Raw genomic sequence first — 20,559 nt, 5'->3', positions numbered from 1 at the left:
CTGGCTGTCAAATAACACTTTGTAATGAAAGATGACTGACTGAAATTGGAGTAGTTCATTTTCTATTTTGTTCTATTCATTTATCAATATCTATTTAATACAGGTCTGGAAGTTACATACAAATAAACCACCCTCATTTACTACATAACTACTATACAAAATAAGTTTTAGTTTTTGTGTCATGTTAAAGACCCTAGGTTCATCATTGTTCATTTTGAACACTCTTGTATGTATAGTTAAGACCTCGTACCTTGCAGGAACTGTATAAACCTCTCGAGGTCTGTGATCTGGGTCTTTAACTGGTCTACCAGCTTCTCCTTCACCTTGGCTGGGTTCACAATCTGGAAATGATCATACATACAATTACTCTGGTCACAGTCTACGTCTCCTAACTTACATATATTTCCCAGGTCACCTATGAACATCTGAGTAACTTTAGGACCAGATGATGTATGGACAGAGATCACTGCATTTCTGAGGTTCAAAAAACATTCAAAAGACAATTGCAGGTACATTCAAGCTCAAACTTCCAAACTTTTCACCCATGAGTGAGTGAGTGAGTGAGTGAGTGAGTGAGTGAGTGAGTGAGTGAGTGAGTGAGTTGGGTGTAACGCCTCTTTTAACAGTATTCCAGTCATATCACGGCAATATCACCAAAGAAAATGAGGCATAAAGGTATCTGTCACAAGAAAATATGACACCTTGTTAACGCAAATTCCTTAAACTTGTTACATGATTTAATGTTGAACAATGTAACGTGGTGTCAGCAGAATCCTTATAGGCACTGTGGTCTAATATTGACACAAACTACTGTCATCTTTTTCTTCTTTTTTTTTCTATATTATTAATCCTTATTCCTCTATATTTTTTAAATTTTCACAAATCTATTCTATTGATTGTAAGGAATAATCTTCAGGTGTAACTGTGGGAGATCTTAAGTTGTGAAAACTTGTGTCTAATCTTATTCATGTGAATAAAATATACTTGAGCTAAGGTAGAACTCACCTGTCCAATTGCATGGTCCACAACTTGTCTCAGCTCTTCAGTGCTGACAAAACAATAAAGCTTTGTAATGTCATGTAGGATACACTGGCACTAATTTCACACAATGACAAGATTATATTTTTACTTCCATATTATTTGAATCTGAGGATCCCTCACATTTTCGCTTTTAACATTAGGGTTGTGACAAGGCCCCCTGTTTTATCTCAACACTGCTTAAAATAGATTTGATAAAACCCTTATGACCCATAACGATCAGTTTTTTTCAGAGGTCAGTGGTGTGGGACCCTGGCAAACCGAAATACTGACAAGAGTATTGATCCCTCAAACCACTGAATGTATAAATGGCAGTCTGCGACTTTGGCCACTAGTCTGAAACCTGTGTCTAGCATAATTCTGTTTGGTCAAGTACGCTCAGCTAGTAACAGTCCATACAATAATACTAAAATCAGCTGAAAATGTTAAGATCATTGTTCAGGTTGGAAGACTCAAAAGTGTTTGACACAACTGTAATGGATTTTCAACTCTTCATTACATTTATTGAGCAATGAGCAGAATTGAGTCTACGGCACATAACCCAAACAGCCCATTTCATTTGGGTATGATTTCACACATATATAAGCAGGGCCCAGTTCCACAAAGCGATCATTGTGCTAAGGTGGTCATAACTCCCATACTTTTAACACTGACTTACGACAGTCGCAGAGCTAAGACAATCATAAATCCCATACTTAACATTGACTTACAACAGTTGTAGCGCTTTGATCACTTTGCAGACTTTGATCAAGGCCCACTTCTACAAAGGAATCTTAGCACTATGACTGTCTTAAGTCAGTGTTAAAGCTAAGATCGCTTTGTGAAACAAGGCCCTGGCTGCATTGGTGTGAAATCGTAAGTGTTAAGTTATGGGAGTTACGATCATCTTTGTGATAAGATCGCTTTGTGGAATGGGGCCCCAGACTCCAAATGTGCCACACAATTCTAATCTTAATGGCTGATTAGACAAGCAAGTGTCCAGGAGCCCAGCACTCCCTATGAGACTATAGTACACCAGACATTCTAGCCTCCTACCTGAGTCTGTCAAAGTTCTGAAGGTCCAGGTCCAACTTGTGCTTGAGTTCATCAATGACAACTCTCTGTTTCTCCATCAACTGGTTGGTGGGCATCACTTCCTTGTCCCCAGTCTGCAACATCCAACAAAAGCTGTATCACATAGCTTATCTCCAGAGCATAGCTACCATCTTCTGCTATGCAGTTCTGTTCCATTGGAAACATCTTCAATTTTAGCACTTAATCTTTAGTCTTCCCATTTTAATCTCCCATTGATAAAAAATAACACTATGCCCTTACCAGTTTTGTCCCAAGCAAATGAAGATTACACTTCCAATACAATGAACACAGGAGTCAGCAATATGATTAACTATTCTTGTCTTGCATCATTTGTCAGATTCATGAACTCAAAAGATCATAAATAAATGTATCAAACATGGAGAAATTGGTCCTTATTTATAATGGCCTCCCTGGCTTCACAGATACACTGCCCACCTCATAAGCATATGTCTCAAGGTCCTCGAGCTGTGACTTGAGTTGCTGGATCAGCTCCCTCTGTTTCTCTCTCTGCTCCGATATCTTCATCTCATGCTCCTTGTCACTCTACAACAAACCAGGACACCAGACTCAGCACATGGTAAGTTTACCTAAGTAACCTCATTATTACTGGGTAAGACTCAAGTGTATTGATGATGGTGCAGTAAAGTTGGTCTCAGTCTTATCAGAGATGGTACTCAAAAACTGCACCTTGCATACCTAGCATGAACTATCAAGAAACCAAAACAACCCTTTCTGTATACCTGGGCCCTGTTTCACAAAGATCGTAGCTAGGACAGTCGTAAATCTGTGTTAAAGTATGGGAGTTACGATCGTTTTAGTCCTACGATCGCTTTGTGGAACAGGGCCATGGGTGAATACGTTCAATGCTGCTTTGAACTATTTCAGATATATCATGGCAGTGTGATCCAGGGATCCTTGAGGAGTTCTCTTATGGTAGAATCTTTAACTTTTAATATTAAGGCTATGACTAGGTCCCCCCGACTTTGATTCTTAATTTTGAACACTGCAAAACATGAGATAGGAGAGCCTGAAGTGCCACTGATGTTATCTATGCCTTAAAACATTCCTAAAAGCTATGTTATCATGTTGTACCACACAAGATGAATACTTCAAGATTAGTAACAGAGGTTGTTTAAAAAATTTGAATGACAAAATGTGCATTTTTGACTTGAGACAAATGCCCATGTATTGATGTAATGAACGTACCATCTCCTCCAGGATCTGAGCGTCCTGCACCTTGCAGCCTCTCACATCTGGGATGCCCTTAAAGGCAAACTCCTCAAGCTCCTTCAGCAGGTTCTGTACAAAGCAAGAGAGGCAGTGAATGAATGTAACGCTGATGAGAAGTGCAGGGTCTTAACAGGCAGTACCTTGGGCTGGGACAAGTCGAATTTAATACCCGGGTACCCGACCCACTATTACCCGACCGGGTACCCGGGTCCTACTCAGGACCCACCCGACCTGAGTACCCGAGTTACCTGTCCTAGCCCTAGCAGTACACATTCAAAATTGTTTACTGGTTTATGGAAACATACATACGGAATAAAATTGTTTGGCTAGCCAATCAAATGCTATGGAATCATTTGCAATTTATCAACATCCTACTACTGCTGATCTGCTGCATACCTCTCTGTCATCGGGGGCTGATGTGACTATCTGTTTGAGTCGGAACTGGACCTGGGCGAAGTGGGTAGTGAGAGCCAGGAGGGAGGAGTTAAGCTGCTCCTGTTCTTCCTCTAGGGTCTTCAGCTGTTCTGTCTCAGACAAGTGGCTGCAAAGAGATGAGGTGAAATGGGGTTTAACGTCTCGTTCAAGATTATTGTACTTATATAGTGACGTGCATGCATGTGTGTGTATGTGGCTGCTTGTACAAGTCCAGATTAATGCCAGTTTTAGAGCGCTGGCTCACTGAGATACCATGCCACAGTTCAACATGGATACCCCACTCAGACACAGTATAGGCCTTCTGATGCCGAGCCGAGCTCATTTCACAAACGGGCCAATGGCAAGTACAGGTGTTCTCTTAAAAAAATGAACATTGTTTCCTCTGTGGAATGGTGACCAAGTTCTCAACTAAGAGTTTGGGTAATTTATGTTGATGGTCTTAGATACTACAAAGTTGTCTGCTTATTCATTAAATATTTAGAATTTTGGAATATTGCTGAGTGCGGAGTCAAACAAAAAACAAAAAACATTAAATATTTAAATTACACAAATGAGTAACCTGAATCAGTTATTTCATTTTAATGAGAACACTAACTTTGTCAATTTCTAAAAATTGAAAGATTTTGTCTGTATTTCTTTGACAATGTATTGAGGGGATTGTATTGAATCTACAGATCATGATTAAGTACAAACGACGAACCTACTTGTGTCCATTGTAACTACTACTGTGATTACCAGGGACAGGCATCGAGCAGTGCGTAATACAAACCTTTGACACAAGGGTAAAAGGGAAGTATTTGCACTGGAATCCACAATGGAGTGCTTTTTGGTATTCATTAACAGTGGTTATTTACAATATATTGACATACTACACAATGTATACTGTGCATGAATACTATACCAACAGTGTTCTAGGATCACACATCCAGGCAAAGGTCCAGGTTGGTACCCCCCTGTTGCCCTTATTGATCCTGGCTCCTAGCATAGTCACAGTTTTAAGGAACAATAGAAGGTAGAGGTGTCAAGCTCGTTAAGGATGGCTGTAGGAATATAATAATACTAACGAGGGACCCTGTTGTCATGGTTGTAGGAATTAACTGTTGATAATTAGGCAAGTCTTGTCTCTAACAGGGACAGCAATATAGATTTATCTGTATTGATAGAGCCTACTTCAGTACAAATACATTGGTGGTGCCCTTGTACTTTATTATATTTTATATATATAATGGCGACATAAGAAAACTGGCCTCTAATGGCAACATTACAAAACTGGCCTCTAATGGCAACATTACTAACATGGCCTCTAATGGCAACACTACTAACGTGGTCTCTAATGGCAATGCTACTGCCCTGGTCATAATCGCAATGCTACTAACATGGCCACTAATGGCAATGCTACTGCCCTGGTCATAATCACAATGCTACTAACATGGCCACTAATGGCAATGCTACTGGCCTGGTCATAATCACAATGCTACTAACATGGCCTCTAATGGCAATGCTACTGCCCTGGTCATAATCACAATGCTACTAACATGGCCTCTAATGGCAATGCTACTGGCCTGGTCATAATCACAATGCCACTAACATGGCCGCTAATGGCAATGCTACTGGCCTGGTCATAATCACAATGCTACTAACATGGCCGCTAATGGCAATGCTACTGCCCTGGTCATAATCACAATGCTACTAACATGGATGCTATGGACCTGTTTTACCACAACAACTCTACTAACCTGGACTCCAATGGTGATGGTGTAGGGCTGACAGCAGCTCCTAGAGGGGCCCATCTCTCTGCAGGTCGGTCATAGTTTTGCTCATCAAAACTGTCATAGTCAGTAGTGTCCTCAGTGACAACACTCGTCTCCTGCATCATCTTGCTGGGGAGGGGGATTTCGAGATCTGACCAAAAAAAAGTATATTGATGAACATGATGAAAGATGTCACAGTAACCTACACACAACTGGAATCAAGTTGATCACCACATGGGTTTGAGGAGTAAGGATTTGGACTGAATACAAATTGAGTAAGCAGGCTTTCAACCTGCACACACTATTTCAATCATGCAATATCAGTCAGTGGAAGAATTGGTCTTCAGGAACCCAAGCTTGTCATAAGAACCGACTAACGGGATTGGGTGGTCAGGCTTGCTAACTTGGTTGATGCATGTGATTGTGCCCAAATTGCCTTGATCGTAGCTAATCATATCAGTCACTGGATTGTCTGGTTCAGACTCGATTATTTACAGACCTCCATCATATAGCTGGAATATTGCAGAGAGTGGCGTTAAACAACAAACAAACGAAATATCAACCCCCTAAATATTTTTTTCTAACACTTCATCATTAATTACTGTAAGGGAAAAGGTCTTCTAGCACATGATCAACCATATTCATTTGATCAAACAGCCTATACAATTGCTCTATAACTGATCAGGCTTGACAAGTCCAATCATAGCTAGTATGATGGGAGCCTGTTCAGATTAAATATTAATGACCCTGACCTGTATAGTATATGCTACAAGACCAACAATATACTAGCCACTAAGTGGGACCAGCTGGTCTAAAGGAAATCATTTCTGTCTGTCAACAGCAATGCTCAATAGTCTGAACTTCAGACTATCATAATGAAAGTAATCACAAGGGCCACGGTCCACTCTGACATACACAATATCTACAAATACTGACTGTAGTATTGATTCAGACAAAGACAGACCTAAGGACAGATTGTGTTGTCTACAATAAATTGACATTTACACAGCTATATCAAATGTATCCCGATTTCTATACTTTTGTCTGTCTACCCACCATTGCACATGAAGCAGAAGAACCCTTAAACACATGTTAAAGTGAAATACAGAAACGGATGTAATATTGAAACTCAAAACTGATCAAAAAGTCCAAAATAATTTATCTGATGCTTAACCATAACCTGAACAGCCACAGTTGACATTCAGCCTTATCCATATAGGGGCGAGCGATAGTCTGGTGGTTAAAGTGTTTGCATTGGCGCTCGAACGGGTAACTCATGTACTCGGGTTGGGTGGGGTGGGGTGGGGACTGAGTAGGACCCCGGTACCCACAGGACTACCCTGACCCGTTGTTAGTCATGTGATATAGTGTTTAATGACAAAAATGATCTAAACATGCCAAAACTCTATCACTACACTATAAGTCACTACTGCTCGCATTTCTTTCTGACTGTGCACACATTCCTTCTGACACCCATATGTTTGAATAAAGGTAAAACTTGAGTCAACTTCAGTCAATGCATGACCAGACTGTCTCATATGTGTATCTAAATATGTTTTGCCATAGCTACAGTCAATGTTTTCCACATCGGACAGTTTGTACCTATCTCTTGTATGAGACCTACGGCGGGTACCCAGGTAATAGGGGGAAGGGTACCTGGGTAGTAAATTTGGAGTCGTCCCAGCCCTAGTTGACATGCTGCAGATTTGGGTATGATTCCTGACATAGGTATTGACACGGGTATAATGTCAGGTATTTATCCAGAATCCGAAACTAAAAGCCTCTGCACGCAAATTGGTAAAATATTGTTATTTTGTTCAAAATTAGGATTTTTTTAGGTTCTTATTTTCCTAAGTTCATAGGCATTTTAGCATTGTATTTATATAAAGATAAGCATGAAAACCTCTTCCTATTTAGTTACACATATTAACATGAATTAGAAAATGTTTCCTTCTGATTTGGTAATAACATTTGCTGCAGGTTCTGATAAATCCCCGAATGTGTGAACATCATGCTTGGTTCCACGGCCCTGATATGGCTGTAGTAATGCAAAAACACATTCAGATACCCAACTCACTTTCTCATTCATTTTACATTAATGTATTTCCTTGATTAAACAACCAGGCAAATATTTCTTGCAGACACTCTTTCGCCCAGCGTTTGGTCACAAAGTCAACTCTGTAGAAGGGACAATTGAAACTAATTGGTTCTACCTGAACTTCCAACAATGCTGTTAATTACACCCTGATGGTAGATTACAAATAATTTTCTAATGTTCATCTGATCCCATTATTGGTTGTTATCATGGTTATATCCTATTTTGTTTCAATTTCGATTTGGCAGATCATAAAATGATCGTAATATATTGTAGTTATTGGCCTTAAGCGATATTACCCATTTAACCAGATTAACTAAGAACATCCGTACAAATTTAAAAGTTATAATTTTGTTGTTGTCACCCATTTGTTTTCTTGAAACTGTACTGCACACAATACCTTACACAGGGTGTGACTGGAGCAAGACCTTTTGGCATGATCAGGAAATTGATGAGTATTATCAGTATGGTTGTGGAGGCAAAAAAAACCCAATATGACAAAATATAACTTTATGACCTTTCAAACTTTCTAAATATTAAGTTAATTATTTCAAAAGCAATTTGGATAGTGTAGATTGTGAAGATTAAACATCAAATTTCTACCTCAAAGGAAGAAGTAATTATCATCATGGTCATTTGTTGAAACTATCAGCTGTATCATGATTTATATCAGTAATACATGCAATTATAAAAAACACAACAGACAGGAATATGTTTAAAAAATATGCCATGATTAGAAATGATATAATAGTCACTTTTAGACACTCATACTGCTGGAATTGTATCTAATGATTGTGGAGAGAAGAAATGGGGTTTAACATTGCATTATAGATTATTGTACTAAAGATAATAGTGCAAGCCTACTGAGATACCATGCTGCAGTTTAACATTGATAGCCCACTCAGACACCGTATACTGACTTCAAGAAGACCGGTTCTTGTTTTATGCCCTTAATGCCAAGTGTTAGGCAGGGAACAAATCCAGATGGTAATGTTACATCCCATATGCATAAGCCATGAGTGAGTGAGTGAGTGAGTGAGTGAGTGAGTGAGTGGGTGGGTGGGTGGGTGAGTGAGTGAGTGAGTGAGTGAGTGGGTGGGTGGGTGGGTGGGTGGGTGAGTGAGTGAGTGAGTGAGTTTTAACGCAGCTTTTAACAGTATTCCAGTTATATTACTGCCTGTCAGCTTAATGTGGGAGGAAAGCCCAAAGTGATGCAGGTCTCGGACATTTACCACTTCGGTGAAATCCATGAGACAGGTATGATGCTGACAAACCTAGAAACATAATCAGGGCAAAACCAGGAATTGAACCCACAAACATAGCTTTCTGGCATGCCCAATGGATGCAACTCTGCACAGTGAATCGCGGCACCTTAGACAACAAGGCCACATGTGCTCCCGCATAGGCAATGAAGACAGGAGTGGGCGGCAGTAGTAATTCAATCCATTCAATAAATGGGTCACCATATCAGACTGCTTATCATTATAATGAAACCAACCATAATTATAGGAATAATCTACTGACGTGGTATGTTTAATTCCTGACTGCATAAATTTACCACTCTCTACTGGTGCTGGAGCTGACACTAGTACATGGTGTAGGCAGACAGTGAGGTCCCTGTGACTGACAGATGGTGTCTACTGTACAACTCCGTGATCACACTTGACATGATCCAGTTGTCACTTTCCATAACAACCATTATTAGCATAGATAAAGTCACAAACTGATAAAGCCAACATAACCCTGATAGGAGCATTGTAGTCCGGCAGTGTAACAATTCTGCATGGATCACAATAGGACTTGTCATAATACATTTTTTTCAATTTACGTGTCAACTAATCTTACAGTATTTACACAATATATTTACAAAACTGACACATTAATCATTTAATTTAAGCCAATTACAGGGATTTTTATAACAATGATTAGAGAAATATAAACCACCAGCTACCTTGACCACAAAATTAAAAAAAAATATATCATGGTTCAACATGAACAAAGTCAAAAGCTGATGGGCATAAACCCATTAAAATGATTATAACCCATATTAATGACAAAATGCAACTGATGGACTTAGTTAACCAAAACAAACAAAATCCTTACCACAAACTATCTCAGAGTCGCATACAAAGAGGGTCAACTAATCCTAAGCCAGATTCCGGATCTGCCCGATATAGACAATAACACGTAGGATGTTTTCAAATCAAACCGCAGATAAGCAGCTGTGCTCACCTTAACCCCAGACAAGGACACAGGAAGCCCAAGATCTGGGCAACAGCAGGCCTAAAACACATGCACTATGCATGCTATATACATAACCAGTTTACAGTAATTGCCACACTCCACACAAGATCTTCGATCAATATTGTATATATATCTGCTGGCTTACATTACTTCCCAGATGGGACCTTCACAGTCATAAATCAAACTCATGGGGATAAATTCAATTTATTCAAGGTCTGCAAGTGTGGGATTGATCATAACTTGTGTTGATATTTTCATAGGTGTTAATGACTTTCTCCACCTTGATGTACTATTATAGGTTACTTATAGTGAAACTTGAAACAGGCCAGCCTTTTAGGTGTGCTGTTGGTTGATTACCGAATGCTTGAGGTTGACATGGTCAAATGGTCAAATGTCTTGTGGTCATAACACCAGACCAACTGAAGTACTTGTTCTCCATCCTAGTGTTGAGTGTGTAAATGCCAACAATTTCAATTATGTCAGCTTATCACAACAGCCTTAACTCATATTGACCAACTGACGGATGTAAACCTATTCATATTGACCAACTGACGGATGTAAACCTTGATCAGTCTCCATCCATTAGACCATCCAGAAAATGTTCTCAAGGATCAGAGGAATGAATATGTTGCCTAGAGTTCTTTACGGGTGTTGTTTGTTTTTCTTCTGATTGGAAACAGTAATCTGGTAAAAACTTGATGACCTATAGAACAATAATCCTCTGCAGTTAGCCTGCATTAATATTTCTTTTATATTAATTGGTAAATATTGAAGTTGCAGAATCAGAATGAAAAATATTTATTTTGAATATCATTAGATCACTATTAAGAGTAGCGAAAACTACTTGTTCAGGACAATTAGAGATCAACTAGGACCAGAAATTATAGCATTATGATGATATCACGCTATTGTTGATTCTGATCCAGGAATTCACTGGCCATTATGAACAAAATTATGAACAAGTAAAACTGATGCAATTATAGGTCATTATGCAAAATTATAGAAAATATATATATATGAACCATAACATGGTTTAAGCTGGAGAAACCTCCTGAAGTAAAGTCAACAGATTCTCATGATTCAGGGGTATTTTGGTATTACAAACAATGCAAAAACGTAAAACTAAACATTAACATGATTAAAGCCACTTCACTATGAGTGAAATCCATAACATTAGTTGTTCCTATAATATATAAGTAATTGTTTACTCCAATTTGGGATATTAATACTGACATTTGTTACAGATCTGGAGCTGAATCAGCCTCTGAGCAGGTCTAGATAAATCTATGTAGAGTGTGTGTCTTGATACTTTAACAAGTATAAGGTATTGTCATGTATATGATTTTATTAATTAAAAACACTTAAAGGCCAGAAACCTGTTATGTTGTGAATGTATTACAGGCCTTAAAGATATTAAATTTACCAATATCTATTCATACACCACAAATTGCAAAGACAAGAATTCTTTATTGTTTCAAAATCATAACATCAATTCTAGTCACTAAGGCTGCCTTTCTCATGACCCCATCACAATAAGACCTGGAAATACAATTGATAGGGCCTTAAATATGTCATAGTCATTTAGAAATAGTCTCTTGAGATGAATTTTTGTAAATGATAAAGAGCAATAGGGTCAATGGTGACCCGATCATTTGTCAAAGTTTGTGGAAAAGCTTTTAAAATTAACTATGAATGACCTTTCTCCTTAAGTTAATCCAGTGCCAAGATCCTCTTAAAACATATCAACTGACTGTGCAAGTCTCCACAGTAGTCAACTGCTGCAATTGAAATATGCTCACTCTTTCATACCATGTCATGAAATGATTCAACATCATTTTAATCAGTTATCCTGTTGATCATGGTAAAAAGAAGTACAGCCCTGTCCGACATGTTTCTTCACCAAAAAGCTACAGCGATTTATCAAGATATCCCAAGAGGCCTGCATTTTTCAGCCGCAGGTCTACAGCAAATTCTACAAAAATTCCAAATTGAAAAATCAAAATCTCCCAGTCAAGGTTATTATAATTCAGTATGCCATGGGTATTAATTCTTTGATGGGCATTTAGAAGTTGGAAGAACATAATTATAAGACACCTTTTTATGGAAGGACCAAGAAGTAGCCCTGAAACATTGTTACAAAGAATAAAGAAATAACTATCCATAAAAATGTGTCATGTAGCCAAAGGTATTGTTTTAGTTTTGCCAGGGTGATTTGTAGTTCACTAATCACAGGATCATTATCAATGAGAAAATTGTTTTACAGTACACTAATTTTACTTTGTAAAAACTGCAGTTCGTTATAAACATTTCGACCGTCAGACATTTTCATGATCTTGGATCAAGTCACATGACCACATCCTGTTACTCGACAAACAATGATTAAAAGTGTGCACTGTATATGTGACTGGCACTTGTCAGTGATAGACTCTCACTGCTTGATGATTGACTCAGAGTGGATTAAGGGATACCGTATTCATCAGCAGAGATCATCGGAGGCTTAATGTTGATGCCTAAAGCTTTCCACTTTATGTGTGTCTGTCATCGTAAGTTTATCAATACTGAATTTCCTCACTCTAGTCGTCTTCAGACTTAAAAGACAGAATATATCCACTTGATGGGCTCTAGCCTAATCACTGTGTTACTATTGCTAACTGAATGTGTAAACTGAGAACAAGGTGTCAGTACACAACCAGTCAATCACTCGCCTTCAATTGTTTGTTTATGGCCGTTTTATTAGGTTGATTGGTGACACGTGAGCAGTTCAGAGATTAACAGTTTGTATAAACATAAACATTGTCGTTGACAGAGTCCACACGGGACCACAAAGTGAAAAGCGTTAGCTGAAAGTGAGTTTGCTAAATCTGTTATTTTGTTATAAGCTTGTTCGGTATTTAACGCAAATGAACAAATGGCCGGGACCAAAATGATAGTTTGTTATACAAATATCAAATAAATTGCTTTCCCCCAATTGTGTTGGTCATTTTAGCCACAGGCACATCCCTGGTTTATCATGTTCATTATGCACTGATAATGATGTGAAGTGTTCCAGCAACTTCGTCTAATCATATTATGCTGATATCTGCAAATTCAAGGATCATGAACAAAATTGTAAACAAGTTAAACACAGATGTTAAATGTATTAAAAGTTTTCATGGAATTAAATCTAAAACCCAAGATAATACATATTCAGGATGCAGATGGATATTTTCCTTTTCAGCTAAAACTTCTTTGCAATGGAGCGTGGTCCATAATATGGGGGTGTTTAAGGGGGAAGCCATCAAATCTTAAGAAATTTGTGGTCACCATAATTCATATAAATTTGTGGATCCGCAGAAGATTCTCACCCCGGCATATCTCTCATTTACAATTCAGCATGGAATATCGAGGAGCCAGAGTTACCACAAATCCTTTGATCCAATACAACACTATAGTAAATATAGTACAAGGTGTGACGTACATTCACAACATCCACAATAACTCTGAGCAATGCTCTTCCAGAATTGGGCTGACCAGGTGTTATATTACTGCTAATTGACACCATGAAACAGCTGTCTCAAACAGATTATATCCAAGCTGTGATGCAGAATAATCCATGGTTTGCCTACTCACACAACAGGTTTCAGCTGATCAGTGTTGTTACTCAGATAGCTAGTCGACTAGACTTCCTCACAATATCGGTCTGAAACATTAGCCACTTATGCGTCAGAATCCTAGGTCTAGTAAAGTTTCATTCCAATCTCATTAAAATCAGATCTTAGTTCTTGCTATCGCCAAACAAAGATCTGAGGACATCCCATTACGAGTCACGTCAGAACGACCTTTCATCCGACCAATCAAAGCGTCACTTACAGGATCATGAAAGTGACCGTTGGAATGTGTTTTCCAATCATGCAACCTCGAAATCGTTAACACGGGGTATTCCAAACGACAGTTATGGCCCGTTCGACTGATTCCGTCAAGATTATTGTCTATCTCTCGCTTCTGTGGGATAAACATTTGAATGGAGGAGGCGTTGCACAGAACGTGGAAAGCACTGCCATACAATCGCAACTATATATTAGACCTTCCGGAATGTTCGGTTGTTCAATTTTCAAAATTTTAATCATGAACTGTGTCAAAATATTTTTCAAGCGTAGTATGAAATGGAAGTCACCAGGTTAAAACGAGTGCTGTAGAGCTTAAGGCTGCTTTCTAATTGGCTGATGTCAACTTCTTGTTAGACATTTCAGTGGTCGTAAAAGTTTGCGAAAGGTCGTTCTGATGTGACCCGAAAGGGGATGTCCTCAGATCATTGTTTAGCGGTAGCGAGAACTTAGATCTGATTTTCATTCAGTTTCATTCAGTCACTGTATGGATCTGATTTATAATACGATGCAGTCAACATATACGCTGAGATATATGCAAGATCAGTACTGTAGATAAATACATGACACATAAGTGAGGAGAAGTGGATATAAATATCAGGGGAGGCGATAAATATGTTGCAATAGGTACTGATAACAAATTTGTTGCTATGACATTGTGTAGTGCCACACTCAGCAATATTCCAGCTGTATGATGACAGCCTGCAAACAACCGAGGCTGAAACAGACAATCCAGAGACTGATATTGTGAGCAACAATCCATGTACAATGACACACAATCAACTAAGTTATCCAACCTGACCATCTAATCCATTATGTCGCCTCTTACAACCAGTATAGGTTGCTGTGAACCTTTTCTAACCAGGATCCCAACAATGAGTATATTCAGTTTGGGGCACGGGTGGCCCAGTTGTCTAAGGCATTGTGATTCGCTGTGAGAAGTTGCGTCCCTTTGGGCACGCCAGAAACCTATGATTGTGGGTTCGAATCCTGGTTTGCCCCGATTATGTTTCTAGGTTTGTCAGTACCATACCTGTGCTCGTGGGTTTCACCGAAGTGGTAAACGTCTGAGACCTGCATCACTTCGGGCTTTCCTCCCACATTAAGCTGACACGCTGCGATATAACTGGAATACTGTTAAAAGCAGGGTTTAAAACCCAACTCACTCACTCACTATCATCCAGCTACATCAAGCATTTTCTTGGGATATACTGAATCCAGTTATGAGCATATATAAACTGAAACATACACTAACTGAAATCAACAAATCTGCAGTGGAAATATATATCCACCCTTGTGCAAACCATATGAATCCAGTCCAGTGTATGAAAGAAGATGTAGAGTTGAATCCATCACACAGGGTAAATCCAGCTGGAGCAATGGCTATACTTACATAAGTTGAAGCACACATAGTATGGCGACCATGTCCAATCACAATCATCAGAATATAAAGAAAACTAACCAGCAGACGACTCCAGTGGGAGTATTCATCAATCCTCACCCAGTCTACACATCAACCAGAGTATAACTGGCAATAACTGCCTGTATGCCCCAACACACTACAACAACAGTGGCCCAGCCCTGCCTTGAGTGACGTTGATTCACTACAATATAAATGATAAGAAGTCCCGGAGAGACTCGCCCACAACAAACACCATGGTTCTAGCCTTATCTGCGTCCTGCTGGCTTAACACTGGGGGATAGGTGGGAACAGAAGGCTACCACAAACTGTTACCTCCATTACATAATTTGAATACATTATTGACAATATTGAGTTTTTCATAAAATTTGAATTCAAACTCTTCAAAGTAGTATTTCTTTCTATGTGGTACAAATAGTTAAAACCTATAAGTAACATGCAAAATTCTTGATACTTAAAAGGAAATAAGAACTGTGAATATACATTTAATGCATTGCATATCTGTACCACTAATTATGTAAACAGCTGCGCTTTTAACGATTTACCCAAAGTACAGATCCAGTAAATATTTGATTTAGCTTAGTAAAAAAAGACTGTAAGAATCCATTAAAATCAAATCATAATGGTTACAACTAAGCACGAGATATTGTAAGCCATGTCAACATAGCCAACAGATGTTTGCTCTACCAGGATGAAAACTTTTGGGCACAGATTTCTACATCATTACAACTGTCAATTGTGCTGAACCAGTTGTGGAATCACTTCAAACACATAAGCTTAGTCATGTGACATATGATTTTGTAAAATACATGCATTTTTACAAAGAGATTTAAAACATTAATTTTTAAAATATTTCGATTATCGTAATATACAGTTTCGAGGGCTATATGTAGGCTAAAAAATTGTATTCCAATATATTGCAATACACATATCAATACTGCAATACATATTGCAATATATTGGGAGCTTAAGTGTTTGACAGTGATTGACTCTGATTGTACATCATGTACATACAGATCCTATTTTCTACATACTAAAGAATACATGGTCAGTTGCCGAGAGAAAATAACTTCCACGTTTCGGCTGTTTCATAAGTGAACGAATTTCTGTGAAGATTTTAGGTTAAACTATACAAATAATGAATAAAGTTGTTCTATATATTTTACCCAGTATAACGGAACACAGAAAAATATTGCAATATTTATCCTTTGAAAAACGTATTGCAGAATACTGGTACACTAGAATACCGGTATCACAGAGCAGTAGTAACAGTTAACCATATTAACAAGAAAAGAATATAGTTCAATTACTCATACCTGATCACTTTGAGCAGGTTCAGCACGATGAATCTATTGTATCTCAAATAAGCTAAAATATCTCAGTGACTAAAGTTGGAGATAAAAGTCATGTGTCCTTGTCAATTTTAGGGATCCCCAAATTCAAATACCACATGTATTACAGCCAAGTTCAGTTGAAACACTGTTTATCAAACTCCCAGCACCTAAAACACGCAACATGTACCTGACGAAACAATTACCTGCTGCAAGTATGATGTGGATGAGGCAAAACTTCCTTCAGACATAAAAAAATCAAATATTTTCAAGCAAGAATTGAAATTATTCACAACATGAAGAATGTCAAAGGGTGTGGAACATGGGAGTCAACACATAACACTCGACTCCAACTGAACCAAGATGATAATCACTGTGCAAGCTAATTGTTTCAACACGCACATTTCACCTGGTGAGTTCCCTGTAGGTTTTGTCAATATCACACCTGTCTCCTGCTGGGACTCTGATTTATCTACACAACAAGACGGGCGTGCTTTTCACATGACACACCCCATCACAGTTGATCATTTTTATGTCAGTCCTTATAGTTGCTGTCACTAAGATAGCACCATCAACATTTCTTTTTTATAAGCCCCTTGGGAAGATGAAGTAACTGACATATTCAGCATATCCTCTAAATCAGCATGAAGTCTACACACCTGTTGATGATGTCACAGCACAGCAGGTGTTCTTGGTCTCCCATGCAGTTACTACCTTTAGGCCATAATAAATCAATTACCTTTTTGTTATTTGCTGTTAATCCCAGTCCACCTCACTAATGAACACATATCACCCAGTCTGACACTACCTGCCTCACACTATTGTCTCCAGTACCTACAGACTGTCCCTGTGTGAAGGCCTTCATTCTTTAGTTGATGAAATACACAGTATTAGTTCTACCAAACATTTGTGAACCAAATTTGTTGACAGTCAATTATGGAGATGTCTTTGGCAGCCTCATAAGTGTGTCACTTGTGCCTAATCCATCTGATTTTTGCAATAAATATGTTTAAATAAACAGTTTGTGAAACATTTGTCTTAAACAAATGTATATATCTTTATATGTATGTATGTGTGTGTGTTAGTGTGTTAGAGTGAGTGAGTGAGTGAGTGTTAGAGTGAGTGTTAGAGTGAGTGTTAGAGTGAGTGAGTGAGTGAGTGTGTGTGTGTGTGTGTGTGTGTGTGTGTGTGTGTGTGTGTGTGTGTGTGTGTGTGTGTGTGTGTGTGTGTGTGTGTGTGTGTGTGTGTGGTTTAACACTGCTTTTAGCAATATTCCAGCAATATCACGGTGGGGGACACCAGAAATGGGCTTCATACATTGTACCCATGTCGGGAATCGAACCCGGGTCTTCGGCGTGACGAGCGAACGCTTTAACCACTAGGCTACCTGACTGCCCCGTCTGTCTGTCTGTCTGTCTGTCTGTCTGTCTGTCTGTCTGTCTGTCTGTCTGTATGTATGTATGTATGTACGTACGTATGTATGTAAAAAATAAAATTATTGTGGGTTTATCTGACTTTACAACATCACAGATCAAACAAACTTTCACAGGGAAGCATTAATTACAGGTGTATTTAGGAATTTGAATGATGTGTGTATTTTTACAAAAGTTAACTATGTTGATAAAGGAACACGCTTATAACGAAGTGACGGGTATAATGAACTGTCTTTCTGGTCCTGGACAGTTGCATTATATTTTATCACAACAAAATGATGGACATAACAAACACGATTATAACTAACTAACAGATATAGCAAACTCGCTTTGTGGTCCCGTGTATACAGTGTTATGACAATGTTTATGCTTAAAACAAACTGTTAATCTCTGAGCAGCTCACAAGTCACCAATCAGCCAATTACATATACTGTGGCCGCATGTTTGTTCAAAGCTGCAATTAACAATTGAATGCAAGTGATTAACTGGATTAAGTAATGACACCTTGTCCTCAATTTACAATAGTGAAACAGTGATTTGGCTATAGCCCTTTGAAGTGGATATATGCTTCAAATGTGACGACTACAGTGAGGAGCTTCAGTCAAAATGCTTATAATGAACTATGTTTTTATTCAACTAAAATTAGTTTAAAACTTTAGTTCTGCACTGGAAACGGAAATAACATTGTTTTTATCTTGAAAAAAAGAGAAAAAAAGAGAGAGAAAAGAACTTCCAAACCATCAAAAGGCACCAGTTCCCAAATAGACTTATCAATATCAAAAGTTCTAACAAGAATATTTAAAGGTTTGAGAGTTCTGCTCCGGAAACAGAAAATGGACAGATGGATGGACATGCTGATCACTACACACCACCCCATCCCCGTTTTACAACTGGGAGAAGAAAAATAAGATTGAAATTAAAAATCAGAGTAGCATTGCCGATTTTATGCAAAATCAAAATGTACACACTAGTTTTTTCTCCATAATTGCAAACATTTGTTGAAGTCTAAGTCATAAAAAAATATGTCAACAATAATATATCCTCGAAGACTGCTCATTTAATCATTAACACACAAAAAACCTAATATGAAATCAGAGACATCGTTCACCACAATATTATGACATTCTATTATCAACCAGTCAGGAAACAGTCATCTGCTCGTTGGCATGGCCTACATTATTTTGGTTAACGTAAAACATAACCATATTTGAATATGTGCATTTGTTTAAATATATATATATTATGCTTAACATGCTTAAGTGTGATGCTGTTTCTATGGTTACAGACTTGAAATGACGCTTTGGGCACTGATATTCACAAAAACAAGAAACAAACCTGATTTGTCATATTCCAGACAAACGTCAATTCCTGAACCATTGTCCATTTATCAAAGCTGTTCAACATATGTTGATATTTGAGATTAGGACCTAAGATAAATATTGTCCTTTCATATGCAAGCATGAGTGTTTTCAGCAATGGTCAGGAGCGATGTAGGGGATTGTTGGCATACCTGTTAGAATACTGCATTATGTATTTTAAATAATATAAAGAAAATATGAAATATTTCCAATGTCTAGCAAAATTCATCAGTATGCATGGTATGAAATCAACTTTATGATCATTGATATGAATAATATACATATTAATAATTCTTTTATGAAATATCATATTTTAATAACAAAATTTGAAAGTGTATATAATATTATAAGTAGAGTGTTAGCAAATAAGTGGGCTTCTGATATCCTTGAGGGTATTTGCTGTACTCTGTGTATGAATTTAGGCACATAACATGCTAAATCTGTAATTCTTAACATTAGGGTTACAACAAAGACCCCTTGGCTTTCATTGTGTTTATTTCTAATTTAGAACACTGGTGTAATCTGGTAATAATTGTTATCACAGCTTACTGTTTGACACAGCTAATAATGGCATGGCTTCAATTTTATTTTTTGACTGAATAGATAGTTGAGTCACTTGTGCTGTAGGTAATAGCTAACCTCTCACCCTTAAACTTCTGCTCCGTGGTCTAGTGGTAGAGCGTCCGCCCGGAGAGCGGAAGGTACGGGTTTTGATCCCCGGCCGCGTCATACCAAAAGACGTTAAAATATGGTACTTGTTGTTACCCCGTCTGGCGCTCGGCATTAAGGGGCTAAAACAAGGACTGGTCGGCTCGGAGTCAGTATACTGTGTCTGAGTGGGGTATTCATGTTAAACTGCGGCATGGTATCTCAGTGAGCTAGCACTATAAATCAGCATCAGTCCAGACCAGTAGAAGCAGCTACACACACAAACACGTGCATGCATGGTGCTATATAAGTGCAATAATCTTGGAAGCGAAGTTAAACCCAATTTCACCTCACCTCACCTTAAACTTCTGACAAATGAATGATCTATTTCTGTGAGACTACAGCCCATTAGAATGACACTAAAGCCCATTCCTGTGACACTACAACATATTCCTGTGAGGCTACAGCCCATTAGTATGACACTACAGCCCATTCCTGTGACACTACAACATATTCCTGTGAGCAATGGTGAGACTACAGCCCATTCCTTAGAGACTACAGCACATTCCTGTGACAATACAACACATTCCAGTGACACTACAGCACATTCCTGACACAACAACACATTCCTGTAACACT

General features: G+C 38.3%; 1 protein-coding gene across 4 annotated transcripts in view; it reads right to left on the bottom strand.

Moving 5' to 3' along the window:
• Window positions 1–20,559, bottom strand: part of LOC124148525 (RUN domain-containing protein 1-like) — a 43,369-nt gene that overhangs the window by 17,491 nt on the left and 5,319 nt on the right. For 2 of the 4 annotated variants that reach the window (XM_046519638.2, XM_046519639.2), the window contains exons 2-8: window positions 5,514–5,679; window positions 3,739–3,883; window positions 3,319–3,411; window positions 2,548–2,655; window positions 2,074–2,186; window positions 1,006–1,048; window positions 251–341 (exon numbers count right to left, since the gene is read on the bottom strand). In XM_046519638.2, the coding sequence (XP_046375594.1) occupies window positions 251–341; window positions 1,006–1,048; window positions 2,074–2,186; window positions 2,548–2,655; window positions 3,319–3,411; window positions 3,739–3,883; window positions 5,514–5,679 (759 nt within the window). Of the gene's footprint in view, window positions 1–250; window positions 342–1,005; window positions 1,049–2,073; window positions 2,187–2,547; window positions 2,656–3,318; window positions 3,412–3,738; window positions 3,884–5,513; window positions 5,680–9,726; window positions 9,832–15,192; window positions 15,327–20,559 lie in introns of those variants that run through there. The other 2 variants (XM_046519641.2, XM_046519640.2) reach the window with 2 other exon arrangements.

The sequence above is a fragment of the Haliotis rufescens genome, unplaced genomic scaffold (genome assembly GCF_023055435.1).
Source record: "Haliotis rufescens isolate VD_foot unplaced genomic scaffold, xgHalRufe1.0.p SCAF_6, whole genome shotgun sequence".
Classification (NCBI taxonomy): domain Eukaryota; kingdom Metazoa; phylum Mollusca; class Gastropoda; order Lepetellida; family Haliotidae; genus Haliotis; species Haliotis rufescens.
Note: the sequence above shows the minus strand (reverse complement) of the source record. Positions and strands in the feature narration are given on the sequence as shown.